Raw genomic sequence first — 15,592 nt, 5'->3', positions numbered from 1 at the left:
TTATACATATGTCCCCATATCTCTTCCCTCTTGTGTCTCCCTCCCTCCCACCCTCCCTATCCCAACCCTCTAGATGGTCACAAAGCACTGAGCTGATCTCCCTGTGCTATGTGGCTGTTTCCCACTAGCTATCTGTTTTACGTTTGGTAGGGTATATATGTCCATGCCACTCTCTCACTTTGTCCCAGGTTACCCTTCCCCCACCCCGTATCCTCAAGTCCATTCTCTGTAGGTCTGTGTCATTGTTCCCATCTTGCCCCTAGGTTCTTCATGACCATTTTTTTTTTTTTTTTTTTTTTTTAGATTTCATATATATGTGTTAGCATACGGTATTTGTTTTTCTCTTTCTGACTTACTTCACTCTGTATGACAGGCACTAGGTCTATCCACCTCACTACAAATAACTCAATTTTGTTTCTTTTTATGGCTGAGTAATATTCCATTGTATATACGTGCCACATCTTCTTTATCCATTCATCTGTTGATGGACACTTAGGTTGCTTCCATGTCCTGGCTATTGTACATAGAGCTGCAATGAACATTTTGGTACCTGACTCTTCTTGAATTATGGTTTTCTCAGGGTACATGCCCAGTAGTGGGATTGCTGGATCGTATGGTAGTTCCATTTTTAGTTTTTTAAGGAACCTCCATACTGTTCTCCATAGTGGCTGTATCAATTTACATTCCCAGCAACAGTGCAAGAGGGTTCCCTTTTCTCCACACCCTCTCCAGCAATTATTGTCTGTAGATTTTTTGATGATGGCCATTCTGACTGGTGTGAGGTGATATCTCATTGTAGTTTTGATTTGCATTTCTCTAATGATTAGTGATGTTGAGCATCCTTTCGTGTGTTTGTTGGCAATCTGTATATCTTCTTTGGAGAAATGTCTATTCAGGTCTTCTGCCCCTTTTTGGATTGGGTTGTGTGTTTTTTTGATACTGAGCTGCATGAGCTGCTTGTAACTTTTGGAGATTAATCCTTTGTCAGTTGCTTCATTTGCAAATATTTTCTTCCATTCTGAGGGTTGTCTTCTCTCCTTGTTTATGGTTTCCTTGTCTGTATAAAACCTTTTAAGTTTCATTAGGTCCCATTTATTTATTTTTGTTTTTATTTCCATTTCTCTAAGAGGTGGGTCAAAAAGGATCTTGCTGTGATTTATGTCATAGAGTGTTCTGCCTATGTTTTCCTCTAAGAGTTTGATAGTGTCTGGCCTTACATTTAGGTCTTTAATCCATTTTGAGTTTATTTTTGTGTATGGTGTTAGGGAGTGTTCTAATTTCATTCTTTTACATGTAGCTGTCCAGTTTTCCCAGCACCACTTATTGAAGAGGCTGTCTTTTCTCCGCTGTATATTCTTGCCTCCTTTATCAAAGATAAGGCGACCATATGTGCGTGGGTTTATCTCTGGGCTTTCTATCCTTTTCCATTGCTCTATATTTCTGTTTTTGTGCCAGTACCATACTGTCTTGATTACTGTTGCTTTGTCTGAAGTCAGGGAGCCTGATTCCTCCAGCTCCGTTTTTCTTTCTCAAGATTGCTTTGGCTATTTGGGGTCTTTTGTATTTCCATACAAATTGTGAAATTTTTTGTTCTAGTTCTGTGAAAAATGCCATTGGTAGTTTGATAGGGATTGCGTTGAATCTGTAGATTGCTTTGGGTAGTAGTCATTTTCACAATGTTGATTCTTCCAATCCAAGAACATGGTATATCTCTCCATCTATTTGTAATTTCACTTTCAGATTTTTCATCATTAGTGTATAGGAATGCAAGAGATTTCTGTGCATTAATTTTATATCCTGCTACTTTACCAATTCATTGATTAGCTCTAGTAGTTTTCTGGTAGCATCTTTAGGATTCTCTATGTATAGTATCATGTCATCTGCAAACAGTGACAGCTTTACTTCTTCTTTTCTGATTTGAATTCCTTTTATTTCTTTTTCTTCTCTGATTGCTGTGGCTAGGACTTCCAAAACTATGTTGAATAAGAGTGGTGAGAGTGGGCAACCTAGTCTTGTTCCTGATCTTAGTGGAAATGCTTTCAGTTTTTCACCATTGAGGACAATGTTGGCTGTGGGTTTGTCATATATGGCCTTTATTATGTTGAGGAAAGTTCCCTCTATGCCTACTTTCTGCAGGGTTTTTATCATAAATCGGTGTTGAATTTTGTCGAAAGCTTTCTCTGCATCTATTGAGATGATCATATGGGTTTTCTCCTTCAGTTGTTATTATGGTGTATCACGTTGACTGATTTGTGTATATTGAAGAATCCTTGCATTCCTGGAATAAACCCCACTTGAACATGTTGTATGATCCTTTTAATGTGCTGTTGGACTCTTTTGCTAGTATTTCATTGAGGATTTTTGCATCTATGTTCATCAGTGATATTGGCCTGTAGTTTTCTTTCTTTGTGACATCCTTGTCTGGTTTTGGTATCAGGGTGATGGTGGCCTCGTAGAATGAGTTTGGGAGTGTTCCTCCCTCTGCTATATTTTGGAAGAGTTTGAGAAGGATAGGTGTTAGCTCTTCTCTAAATGTTTAATGGCATTCGCCTGTGAAGCCATCTGGTCCTGGGCTTTTGTTTGTTGGAAGATTTTTAATCACAGTTTGAATTTCAGTGCTTGTGATTGGTCTGTTAATATTTTCTGTTTCTTCCTGGTTCAGTCTCGGAAGGTTGTGCATTTCTAAGAATTTGTCCATTTCTTCCAGGTTGTCCATTTTATTGGCATATAGCTCCTTGTAGTAATCTCTCATGATCCTTTGTATTTCTGCAGTGTCAGTTGTTACTTCTCCTTTTTCATTTCTAATTCTATTGATTTGCGTCTTCTCCCTTCTTTTCTTGATGACTCTGGCTAATGGTTTATCAATTTTGTTTATCTTCTCAAAGAACCAGCTTTTAGTTTTATTGATCTTTGCCATCGTTTCCTTAATTTCTTTTTCATTTATTTCTGATTTGATCTTTATGATTTCTTTCCTTCTCTGCAGGATAATTTTAATACCTGCCTGACATTCCATTGTCTAAATCAGGAGTCAGCAGATAAAAATGGCCCATGGGCCAAATCTGGCCCACTGCCTGTTTTTTTATAGAGAATTAAGTTTTATTGGAACACAACCATGCTCATTTCTTTATATAAAGTCTATGGCTTCTTTTGTGCTAGAAATGAGTAGTTGCCACAGAGAATAAATGGCCTGCAAAACCTAAAATATTTACTCTGTGGTCCATATGGAAAAAGTTCGCTGACCCCTTGGTTAGATCAGTGGTTCTCAAAGTGTGGTCCAGGGATCTCTGGGAGTCCCCTAGATTCTTTCAAGGGGGTCTGTAAGGTATTATTATTTTTCAGAATTTATTTATTTTATTTATTTATTTTTGGCTGCGTGGGGTCTCTGTTGCTGCTTGCGGGCTTTCTCTAGTTGTGGTGAGCAGGGGCTACTCTTCGTTGCGGTGTGCGGGCTTCTCATTGCGGTGGCTTCTCTTGTTGCGGAGCCCGGACTCTAGGCACATGGGCTTCAGTAGTTGTGGCTCTCGGGCTCTAGAGCGCAGGCTCAGTAGTTGTGGCACACGGGCTTAGTTGCTCCGTGGCATGTGGGATCTTCCCGGACCAGGGCTCGAACCTGTGTCGCCTGCACTGGGAGGCAGATTCTTAACCACTGAACCGCCAGGGAAGCCCTGTGAGGTATTATTATCATAATAATATTGGAATGCTATTTGGCTTCTTCACTCTCATTCTCTCGTGATGAGTGTACAGTGGAGTTTTCTAGTCGCTCTATGACATGGGATGAGATCATTTTTCTGTTGGCTAATGGAATGCATGCTTGTGTATTCTTATGTTTTAAATATTTTCCCCAGTAAAAATTTTCTATTACAGCATACATAAATGTAACCTAAATAAATAAAAATTCTCTGAGAGCCTTAATAAGTTTTAAGAAGGTAAAGGGGTCCTGAAACCCTGAAGTTTATAAATATTTAACTACTCCCCTATTGTTGGACAGGTAGGTTATTTATAGTCTTTCATAAACAACATTGTGATACAGTAGTTTTGTTAGTTCTATGAGGCCTGTTGATATTGATAAAAATATTTCATGAAAACTATTGCTCATTATTGTTTTTAAAATTTGAAATGACATTTTTGGGAAAGCTTGGAAAACATACAGTATTCCCTGATCTTTGATTGCCAGGGAATTGAAATCTTTTCCACAGAAGGGAGGAATAAAGAAATGAGACTGATATTCCTTGAGCCACGTGTGAAGTCATTTGGACTCTTGAGATTCTCCTTGTGTAGGTTTCTTCAACTCTGTTGGTTGGGTTAAGCACTGATAGCTACTAGGAAGATCTACTTCCAAAATATGGGGACTGCTAAAATGCATCCCTCAGATGAAGTGCAGTAATTCCTTTTCAAGTCTGAATTTCAGATTAGACTTTTGAGGTAGGGTCGTAGTATCAACATATATTTTTTTCTTTCTTTTTGAGAATGTTGCTAATGGTAAAGGCATCACCATTGTGGGGTCCCTTTGATATTGTATGACTTGCCAACGGCCAGAATTTAATGTAATAATAACATAATGTACTAGGGGTCTACAAATGGCTGGGCTGTCATCCTGTATTTAAACATTTTGAACACAACTCCATGAGGTAGGGACTATTATCATCTCTATTTTATAGAGTAGGAAATGGGGACTCTGTGAACTTAAGTAACTGGCCCAGGGTGGCAAGGTAGTGAACTGGCCTCTGTCTGACTTTGAAGACTGAGGTCTTAACCAGAGTGTGGACTGTACTTTGATATGGTGCAGCTGCAGAAGTAATTTAAGCCTATTCATAAGGAAAAGGCATCTCTTGTACAATTGCCTGTAATTGTCCGGTTGAATGGAAATCAAGAAGAGTTGTAATAAGGCAGTAGACTCTTAGGGCATTGCCATTCTATTCTTGACCAATGTTCATTATTATTGGGGAGAATAAACGTAACAGCATTAAAGGCAATTTTGACAAAGGGAAACAAATACCGTATGACCCAGCAATTCCACTCCTACATGTATATATATTTCCAAAGGAATTGAAAGCAGGGCCTTGAACAGTTATCTCTACACCAATGTTCATAGGAGCATGATTCACGATAGCTAAAAGGTGGAGGCAACCAAGTGTCCATCAACAGAGGAATGGATAGACAAGATGTGGTATATCCATATGATAGAATATTATTTAGCCATAAAAAGGAACGAAGTACTGAGACATGCTAGAGTGTGGATGAATCTTGAAAACATTATGCTAAGTGAAAAAAGCTGGACATAGAAGGACAAGTACCGTATGAGTCCACTTATATGAGACGCCTAGAAGAGGCATGTCCACAGAGACAGACGGTGGAAGAGAGGGGCTGGGAGGAGGGAAGAATGAGGGTGGTTGTTTCATGGGAACAGAGTTCGTGTTGGGGATGATGAAATGTTTTGGGTACAGATGATGGTGATGGTGACACAACAGTGTGAATGTATTTAATGCTACTGAGTTGTACACTTACAAATGGTTAAAATGATAAATATTATGTTGTGTGTATTTTACTACCACAAAAAGGCAGGGAAACAAAAATAACTCCACTCTTCTAACCCAACTGAATTCCTTTTCTCTCTGTGTCCATGGTCATATATTTAGTTTATATCACTGTAATTATTATATGAATTATTTTATTTTGTATTTGAACTTTTTCTTTTAACTCCATATATATCATAACTTCCCTCCTGTAGTTGTTATGGTTTTCATGTTTTTAGTGGCTGCAGACTATTTCATTTTATAGCCAGATCACAATGTATATATAGCCCTTCCCTTTTTATGGAATATTTAGGTTATTTCTACTATTTTTATGTTTATAGAAAACTGCTGCCTTTCATGGCCTTCTGCCTGTGGAATCCCTTTAACATCAGGAATCCAGTGGTAGGGAAAGAAGATTCTCAGTTACCTCCCTGTAAGGAGAACCTACTTAAAAATTAATTTTTGAGCAGATGGTACATGCATGTGGTACAAAATTTTTAAAAGTACAAAGGGTTTTACAGTGAAAATGTTCCCCTCTTTTGTCCCCTATCTACTCAACTGGCCTCTTCAGAGGTGACCTTGGTTACTGGGTAAAGAGAGAAAAGTTTTGTAAGCAAGGGCAGAAAAGAGGTCCTGTTATCCAGTTGTTTCTGGGATCTGTGCATTCATATTGCAGCTGGTTCAGTGTGTAGAGGTGAGATGATCCGAGTACAGAACCCAGAGGACTCATTGGGTGATATCACTTCTGACTCCCAGCTCTGAGCGTGGAGGGCATGTGTGCTTTTTCCCTTCGTCACTCCAGCCTCAAATGCTCCCACTTAGTGGCAACTCTGTTTCAGTTTTGCTCTTCAGTATGCCTGTCTATGTTATAGAAAGATGTTTGCTTTTGAGGGAGTGATTAAAAAAAACCCTATTTATTGAGATCTAGTACACATACTGGAAAGCACACACATCCTAAGTGCATAGTTTGATGAATCTTCACAAACAATACCCATCTGGTCACTAGCACTCAGATCAAGAAACTGGCCATGATTTCCACCCCAGAAGACCCCCAAAGGGGGCATCTCTATGACAAAAGCAAAAGACCAGAAAATGATAGGATAAGCTGGTAAGTTCATCTGTGTTACAGAAGAGCCAAAATTCTGGAAAGAACTGAGTGTGTGTGTTCCTCACCTAAGTTTTAGAGTTTGCCCTGTGTGAACTCATTTGAGGGTTTGATGGCAAAAGAGCAAGTTCTCTTGTCAGACTCTTTGGAAAAAGGCTGGACGTTATGATGGTCATTAATAGACTTCCTTTTTTCTTCCTTTCCTCTGACCAGACAACAGTGCAGTGGTTGATATCCGTGTGGTTAATGTCACCACAACCGACATGCAGTTGGAGTGGCGGAATACAGACAATGTTACTGGGTACATCTACTGTGTAGTGATACAGTCTGAGCACAGCTCTAACCAGACAAATAGTTCTCATGAAGAAATCACTCTCGGGGGCCTGATCCCGGGCACCTTATATAACATCACAATCTTCCCCAAAATGAACAATTCCCAGGGGAACTCCAGCTCCACTGCACAGTACACACGTAAGTGTCTTAGAACACCCTCCTAAGGGAGTATTCTCCCTTTCACTTGGAGGATGGGAAGTAAGCATTGGTTAAATGATGGAATAAGAGGCTCTTGTGTTTCTGGGCTCCAGGTAGAATGTGAAACTGTGTAAGCTGAAAACATGGGCCTCAGCAAATGTTCTTCTGTGCTCTTGGAGCACTTGGCGCTGAGCCATGTGAACTTGGAATTGTCTTCTGAAGCAGAAAGGGATCCCATAAGCATGGAAAACATGACTATTCATTCTCTAGTCTGGAATACAGACTAGAGGAGGGTCACCCTGTCATGTTGGCTTTGGAAGATGCAGCCCAAATGAGGCGCTTTGCATGCAAAAGTGAGAGAAGTACTTTGGTAATATTTGACCTAAATATATGGTAGAAATGGTAGTTCATAATGCCTTTTTCATATGTTTTTCTCTTTCGTTAATCATATTTCAAAAACAGATAGAAATTATATCTTGAAAACATATTTCAGATAAATTATTAAAAGAAGCCTGAAAAACTTTCATTCTTTTGAGATTTAATCTGTATAATTATTTTCTGAATGTCTTTTTTGGGAAGCGTTCCATCTTTCGAGTCCAGCAAACATTAGCTTAATTTATTCTTTCCCAAAAGGAGCCAGGCTATTTTTATTAAATTAAATTTAATTAATTTTCTGGCTATTTTTACATGCAAATAATAAAATGGTTCAAGCTAATCCGTGCTTTTTTTTTTTTTTTAAAAAAAAAAAACTAAGGGCCCAGCAATGTGTCCAACATTGAAGTAAGGACCAACACCACAGCAGCAACCTTAAACTGGCAGAACTTTGATGAAGCCTCTTCCAGGTACACCTACCGCCTTCTTATGGAGCAGGATGGAAATGCCAGCAAGGCCACACAAATAGTCACAGGCATCGGCATCACCTATGCTACAGTCACCGAGTTAACACCTGGCTCCTCATACACCATAGAGATCTTCACACAGGTGGGGAATGTCACCGAGTCACTGGCACCTGGCTGGCAGTCATTCTGTACAGGTGAGTAGTCCCACGTGCCTCTTGGACTCCTTCTTGTGTGATGCTGGCCTTGCACATAGGTTCTTGAAATAAACTCTAGTTGATTAGCTTTTGTGTGGTGTGTGATAACAGACCCCAAGCTCTCTGAGCATCCTATTAGCTCAGATGCTAATTAGTGCTATCTTGCTGCCCGCATCATTTATTCATTCAACAGATATGTATTGAGCATGTACTATATGCCAGGCACTGTTAAAGGACACAGACAAGTCCCTGCCTTTCTGGAACTTTTATTCTGGTAGGGAAGACATAATAAACAAGATAAATAGGTTATCAGTTGATGATTACTAAGGAGGGGGGAATAAACAAGGACGGGGGAAATGAGATGTTTATCTTGGGAAGGCTTCATTGAAAAGGTGACTTTTGAGCAAAGACTTGAAGGGTGTAAAGCAGGCCATGTGAATGTTGGGACGTAGAGCATTACAGGCAGAGGGGCAGCCAGTGCTGGGGTGCCGAGCCTGGAGCGTGCCTGCTGTATTGAAGAAAGAGCAGGAGGTCGGGGTGGCAGAGGTGGATCCATGGGAGCAAGAGGGGGAGGGGGAGGAGTTGAGGCCCAAGATGCAAGAGGTGATGGGCCAGGGCGTGGATGACGTCCGGGCCTATAGCTCATAGTTTGGCTTTTACGCTGAAGAAGACGGAAAGGATATGGTTAAAATGGATGCCCAGCTTTTCTGCCTTTCTTGATCCTGAATGTCTCGATGCAAAAGGTGTGATCTTTTAAAGGGAAGAAGAGCCCTGTGTTTAACTGAGGGAACTTTCAGAGAGTAATCCGGGGAATGTTTTGTGGACGACTGTGAGTACTTCTGCTGACAGTTTTGATCGTGGGGCCTTTATTTTGTTTGTTTGTTTGTTTGTTGTTTTTTGCGGTACGCGGGCCTCTCACTGTTGTGGCCTCTCCCATTGCGGAGCACAGGCTCCAGATGCGCAGGCTCAGCGGCCATGGCTCACGGGCCCAGCCGCTCCGCAGCACGTGGGATCTTCCTGGACCGGGGCACAAACCCGTGTCCCCTGCATCGCAGGCAGACTCTCAACCACTGCACCACCAGGGAAGCCCGATCGTGGGGCCTTTATCACCTCTGTGTCTGTGTAGCACCCTACTCCCTACCCTCTTTGCACCTGCTTCCTCCCTTCCTTAGACCAAGCCATTCAAATGTGTTTAAGCTGATTTGGAAGGGGAACAGGGGTCTCATCGGATCAGCCTCCCTGGTAGTGTAGGAGCTGGAACCTTGATGACCTCTGAGTTTTCACATGGAGTGGCTAAAGGGATCCCTGCAGCTTTGAGTCCCTTCTGCTAACTCAAGCTTCATTCACCAGGTCTAGACTCTGATCTTTGGTATTTGGGTGGCTTCCATTGCTAATGTTTATCTTAGCTACAATTATTGTAGCCTATAGCAGAAGAAGGATATCTGTGAGCCTTTATGAGTGGGGATGGGTGGAACAGGAACAGTGGGAGTAGGTATGCATTGGGCAGGTTACCTTTCCTGGCCTCAGGTGGAGAATGTGGGCGTTGCACTAGGGGACTCTTTACAACCTTCTCCTGCTTTTAAACACTGCAACATTAAAGTCATGATAATACTCCTCCCACCCCCGGTACATAAATACAGAGTTTCCCATTTACATCAGTTTTTTGTTGGCCCTCAATAAAACGCTGTTGGCCCTCAGATAGGTAGAGACAAATAACACCACATTTTAGAGATGAAGAAACCGATACCGTTTACCATTGATTATTTAGCCTGTTGTATGTGTAGAAAACACGCTGGACTTGGATTTAGAAAACCTGAGATCCAGTTTTGGCTTCGCCACTGACCAGCCATGTCATCTTTAGCAAATTGCTTAATCTCTCTAAGCCTCAGTTGATTCATCTGCAAAATAGGACAATATTAACCCTGCCTCTTCCAGAAGGATTATCAAGTGGGCCCCAAAATGAGGTGACGCAGGCGAAGAAGTTGCTACCGCCTCCACTGTATTGTCGCTACCTCTCATGGAGCCCTGTGCTCTTCCAGCCTGGACCCTGACAGCCACTGTTTCATTTAATCCTGAGACAGCCCTGCAGTTGAGGCTCAGAACGGTTGGGGGACTGACCCAAGGTCACACAGTTCAGTAAGGCCCTATTCAAGGTCAGCCTCTGCCTCTTCTGTCAGGCTCCATGGCTGTCTCCTTATCACCAACGGGCCAGGAACCTCCTGCTCCCCAAGTTTCAGTATTTGCAAAGGCAAAAGTCCAAGAATTGGGCTTCCCTGGTGGCGCAGCGGTTGAGAGTCCGCCTGCCGATGCAGGGGACGCGGGTTCGTGCCCTGGTCTGGGAAGATCCCACATGCCGCGGAGCGGCTGGGCCCGTGAGCCATGGCTGCTGAGCCTGCACGTCCGGAGCCTGTGCTCTGCAAGGGGAGAGGCCACAACAGTGAGAGGCCCGCGTACAGCAAAAAAAAACAAAAAAAGTCTAAGAATCTCATGATGTGCTGTTCTTGCCTTGCAGACCCTGCACCAGTAACCTCCTTCCACTGTGAAGTGGTCCCCAAAGAGCCAACCTTGGTCCTCAAGTGGGCCTGCCCTTTCGGCATCAACACAGGCTTCGAGCTGGAGGTCAGCCACGGAGACTGGGAGAATATGACGAACCTGGAGAGCTGCTCCTCGGAGAACGGCTCTGAGTACAGGACGGAAGTCACATATTTGAATTTTTCTACCTTGTACAACATCACCATCACTGCCCGGTCCTGTAACAAGACAGCATCGCCCACCCAAAACACCTGCCTCACTGGCATCACAGGTGGGCTTCAGGGAGGGCAGGGTGGCCAGGTGACATTGTGGTCACCTTGGAAAGCTGACCCAGAGGCTCTGCAAGTGTGGCCTAGAAACCTGTTTCTAAAAAAAATTTATCCAAAAATATTTGTTTTTGTTGGCACGGACTGTTAACCCAATTCTACAGAAATCTAGTCTATATATTCTATAGAATCTGTATAATCTATAGAAATCTAGTGAGAGGGAATATTTTACATTCCAAAAGTTTCCTTCGTTTTACAGAATAATTTGTTGCCACCTTTTCTTTTAAGTAAGTTCCCCTAAAATGTTCAAATATACACAAAAGCAAAGGACAGTGTAGTGGGATCCACGTACCCATCAGCACTCAGTTGAACATTTGTGAGCATTTGACCAATCTTTTTCATTTATATCCCCTCCTCCCTTATTGGACTTCTTTGAGACCAGTCCTGGTTATTCTATAGTTTTATTTGTAAGTTTTTCAGTATGTATTGCTGAAAGACAGGGACTCCTTTTCCCTTTCTTTCAAACATAACCACATTACTATTGACATTACCCTTAAAAATTTAACAATACTTTTTTTTTTTTGTCCATGCTGCATGGCTTGCAAGATCTCAGTTCCCCGACCAGGGATTGAACCTGGGCCACAGGAGTGAAAGCCCGGAATCCTAACTACTAGGCCACCAGGGCACTCCCAACGATCCTTTTTTTTTTCTTTCTTTTTTTTTTTTTTTTTTACTATTATCAGATAGATATTCAGTCAAGATTCATATTTCCCTAGAATCTGTATTAATAAGCTCCCCAGCTGTTTTGGGAAATGGGATCATTCACAAGAGATCCCCCTAGTTAATCTTTTCATGACCACCTTTTATTTTGAACTTGGAAAAAATTACTTCTTTGCTTTTTTTTTTTTAATTGAGATATGGTTGATTTACAATATTATATTAGTTTCAGGTGTACAACATAGTGATTCATGATTTTTATAGATATACTGCATTTAAAGTTTTTATACGATATTGGCTGTATTCCCTGTGCTGTACAGTATATCTTTGTCACTTATTTCATACATAGTAGTTGGTACCTCTTAACCCCTACCCCTGTCTTGCCCTCCCCCCTCCCCTCTCCCCACTGGTAACCACCAGTTTGTTTTCTTTATCTATGAGTCTGTATCTGTTTTGTTATATTCATTCTTTGTTTCATTTTTATCTGTCTTTCGCTCCCTGTGTCTTTGCCAAAATTATGTCTTAGGTCAACCTGGTGGAGTTGGTTTTGCTTTGTGCTTTTTGAATCCTGGATATACTATTTCCTTTAGGGTATCAGAATGTTTCCAAACAATTTCTAAAGAATTGCTGGTTGAAATAGTGAGAAGAAAAGTCTTCTTACTTCAGGGACACTGACTTGGAAAATGGCTGAGGGATTCTACTGACAGAGCCTTGGACTTAGGCAGACCTGGGTTTGATTGTAAAGTCTACCTTTTACCAGCTGTGTGATCTCAGAAAAGCCGCTTAACCTCTCTGAGCCTTGTTTTTCTTAGGTGTAAAAAAGGGGAAATAATACCTACCTTCCAGGACTGTTAATACAAATTAGATGAGGCAGTGTAGGTGGAAGATCACTTCAGAGCTGCCATGTATGGCTAGTCAAGTTGTGCACTGCATGGTTCCATGGGACACCATTCATATAGTCTACTGTGCGCGTGGGACTCCTTGGAGTTGTGTGGTACACAGCTATATAGGATGGCCCTGGGTCACAATCCTTTGTGTTTCTGCAGCACTCTACAGTGTAATAGAAACAGTGAACCTTGTTGGGTACTTTTTTGTAGTTCTCTGTTTTATGATGTCATCTCAGTGGGTATGAGCCACTGAGGAACATAAACCGTATCTGATCCGGTATCTCCAGGGCTGAGCACAGTACCTAGTGAAGGGAAGGAGCTTGTTAGAGTTAGTTGTTTCTGAAGCTGAGCAGTGCGTGGTAGGGTTAGATAATGACCACTCAGCATTTAGTCCAGTGATCCTCTCACTTTTTAATCTGTAGCTCCCTTTCCTCAGATGAATTTTTATGTACAAATTTAGCAAGCTTTTTAAATGTACAACTTTGATACTTTTTTATTTAACATAAAAGTGGAGCTGCATTTTCTCTGAGAGAGGCAGGAAGTGCTGGTGGGATGGGTAAACCGGGGAGAGTTGGAGCGATGGTCTTTTAGCCAACACTTGTTGAGTGCTTACTGTGTGCCCGGGTAAGGGACACTATGGTGAGCGTGGCCGGCAAGGTCCCTCTAGTGTAGGACTGAGATAAGCAGTGAGAAGGAAAGGATTTCCAGGCTTTGAGGTGGGTGGAGCTGTCGTGGGGCAGGGAGCTGGGGACTCCTCGCTGGCCCGCTAAAAGGCATAGAGCTGTGGACGGGGTGGGAGCTGGTGCTAGGAAGTGTCTGTTGAGGCAGCTGACACTTAGACGATGGACAGCGCCTCCAAGTGGCCACTGCGGTCAGTTACTTGAGAGGTTGCTGAAGGATGGCTTAGAGCTGTGCCTTCCAATAGAAAATCATGTGAGCCTCCTGTATAATAAAAACTTTTCTAGGAGCCACATTAAGAAACTGTAAAAAGGAGCAGCTGGAAATTCCCTGGTGGTTCAGTGGTTAGAACTCTGCTTTCACTTCTGGGGGCCCGGGTTCGATCCCTGGTCGGGGAACTAAGATCCCATAAGCTGGCTGGCATGGCCAGGAAAAAAAAAAAGGAGGAGCTGAAATGAGTTTTGATCTGAGTTTTGATCACATTTTATTTAACTCAGTATATTAAAAATGTTATCATTCCAACATGTAATTTGTATAAAGTGAGTTATTAATGAGATGCTTTATGTCCAAACTTGGGCCTGTCACCTTTCAAGCGCTCAGTGGGTACATGTGGTTAGTGGCTGCCATATTGGACAGCATACATTTGGAAAATTGTATTATGGTCTTTTGTTTTTTTTGGAGTTTAGTTTTCTCAGTCTCCCTGCATCTTGGTTATAATAACAGAAACACTCAAACTGTATGTGGGAGACCAATTTAGGTAGAGAGAGTGTGGAGAGAGATCATCTTGAATTCACCTTTTCCTTCCTTTCGTGTTAATGTAGAGAGTGGCTTCACAAACTTAGCTTGGGAAAGGCGAGGCACAGGATCATGAAGGCCACTCACGGAATGTTCCCGTGTGGGCTTTTCTGGTTTCCGGGAAGAGGGTCAGTTGGATTTCTCTAGGCAGAGTTTTAAACCTACCCCAGCAAAAATCAAGGACTTCGGTGTGAAGGGTGCAGAGCCGGCATGCAGCCAGGTGTCAGGAGAAAGTATGTTCTCTCCATGTCATCTTTGCTTCCTTCTGGGTAACTATCTGCTTCATCATTGCTCTCTGACCAGCCAGTCCTGGGGCCAAGTCCATGTGCTGACAGATGTCTGCTTTCAGCTCCCAAGTTCTCACCTTGGAGTTCTACCCACACAGTCTCCGTCTTGTTCTCCTTCTTCTGCCCCCATTCTCAAAATAAGGAATCTGGGCTCTCTGGGTCAGGAGGGACTGGGGGAAGATAGAAAAGGCACGTTATCTTCTACAAACAAGGCTGCCAGGAGGCCACCCTGGCAATGTGGCTGGACCCAGTGAAGGGGTCATTGTCAGCCAGGCAGGCTCCCCAAGGACTTGCCATCTTTGTTCCCCACCAGTTCCCATCCCTGCCCTTTGCTTCTAGATTTGCTTTGCATGAGCCCAGCACACGGCTTCCAGAGCAAGGGCAGAACTTGAGTGGGGCACTGCAGCAAATCCTCTCCTTCATAATTTTGTTGCTCCTGTGGTTTTAAATGTTGGGTGATCATGTTTTCTTTTGTTCTGTTTCAGACCCTCCTTCTCCAGATGGATCCCCTAATATTACATCTGTCAGTCACAATTCTGTGAAGGTCAAATTCAGTGGGTTTGAAGCCAGCCACGGACCCATCAAAGCCTACGCTCTCATTCTCACCACTGGGGACGGTAAGGAGGGGTCATTATGGGTTAAACAGCCAGTGGGTGATGGCGTGACTGGGTACCATTAATGTGCCCACTGAAACGCATTCATGAGACAAACACACGTCTGGTTTTATACTGCGACCCACGCTTTGGCACTCGCCCCGGGGTGGGTGGGTGTAAGCCATTTGCCTGATGAGCTAGGTCAGAGGTTGACAGACTTAGTGTAAAGGGCCAGATAGCAAACATTCTAAGTTTTGCAGGTCCTACAGTCTCCTTCTCAGCTATTCAACTTTGCCGTTGTAGTGTGAAAGCAGCCATAGAAGATACAGAAAGAGTCAGTATGACTGTTCTAGTATTTACCAAAAGGGGTGGCTGGCTGGATTTGGCCCATGGCCGTGACTTTCTTACCTCTGATCTACGTTTTTCATCTCTTTTGCAGCACAGGGTCTTTTAGGTGGCAGAATATTAGTTTTAACCAAGTTTGTCACACACACACACACACACACACACATATGAACACGCACGCACAAATCATCCTCAAAGGGTGACTTTCTCTTGGAAGAAAAAAGGAAAAGATTTGCATTTGTAGTGGGAACTTGCAAAGAGCATTGTCATAGCTGAGAGAGGAGGTGGATTAAACGCTGCTTTTCCTTAAAGGGCTCCATTACATTCCCTGGAAGTGAGACGGGAATGATTTTAGGGTGTCTTTGTTAGC

The 15,592-nt window shown here is 42.6% G+C and overlaps 1 protein-coding gene across 1 annotated transcript in view; it reads left to right on the top strand.

Moving 5' to 3' along the window:
* The window catches only part of PTPRJ (protein tyrosine phosphatase receptor type J), a 171,550-nt gene that overhangs the window by 129,248 nt on the left and 26,710 nt on the right, over nucleotides 1–15,592 (top strand). Inside the window, exons 9-12 of the mRNA XM_049713757.1 lie at nucleotides 6,832–7,089; nucleotides 7,844–8,122; nucleotides 10,635–10,925; nucleotides 14,770–14,901. Coding sequence (XP_049569714.1) covers nucleotides 6,832–7,089; nucleotides 7,844–8,122; nucleotides 10,635–10,925; nucleotides 14,770–14,901 — 960 coding nt within the window. The remainder of the gene's footprint in view (nucleotides 1–6,831; nucleotides 7,090–7,843; nucleotides 8,123–10,634; nucleotides 10,926–14,769; nucleotides 14,902–15,592) is intronic.

This window comes from Orcinus orca, chromosome 8 (assembly GCF_937001465.1).
Source record: "Orcinus orca chromosome 8, mOrcOrc1.1, whole genome shotgun sequence".
Taxonomy (NCBI): Eukaryota; Metazoa; Chordata; class Mammalia; order Artiodactyla; family Delphinidae; genus Orcinus; species Orcinus orca.
The sequence above is the reverse complement of the archived record's forward strand: the minus strand, read 5'-3'. Positions and strand labels throughout refer to the sequence as shown.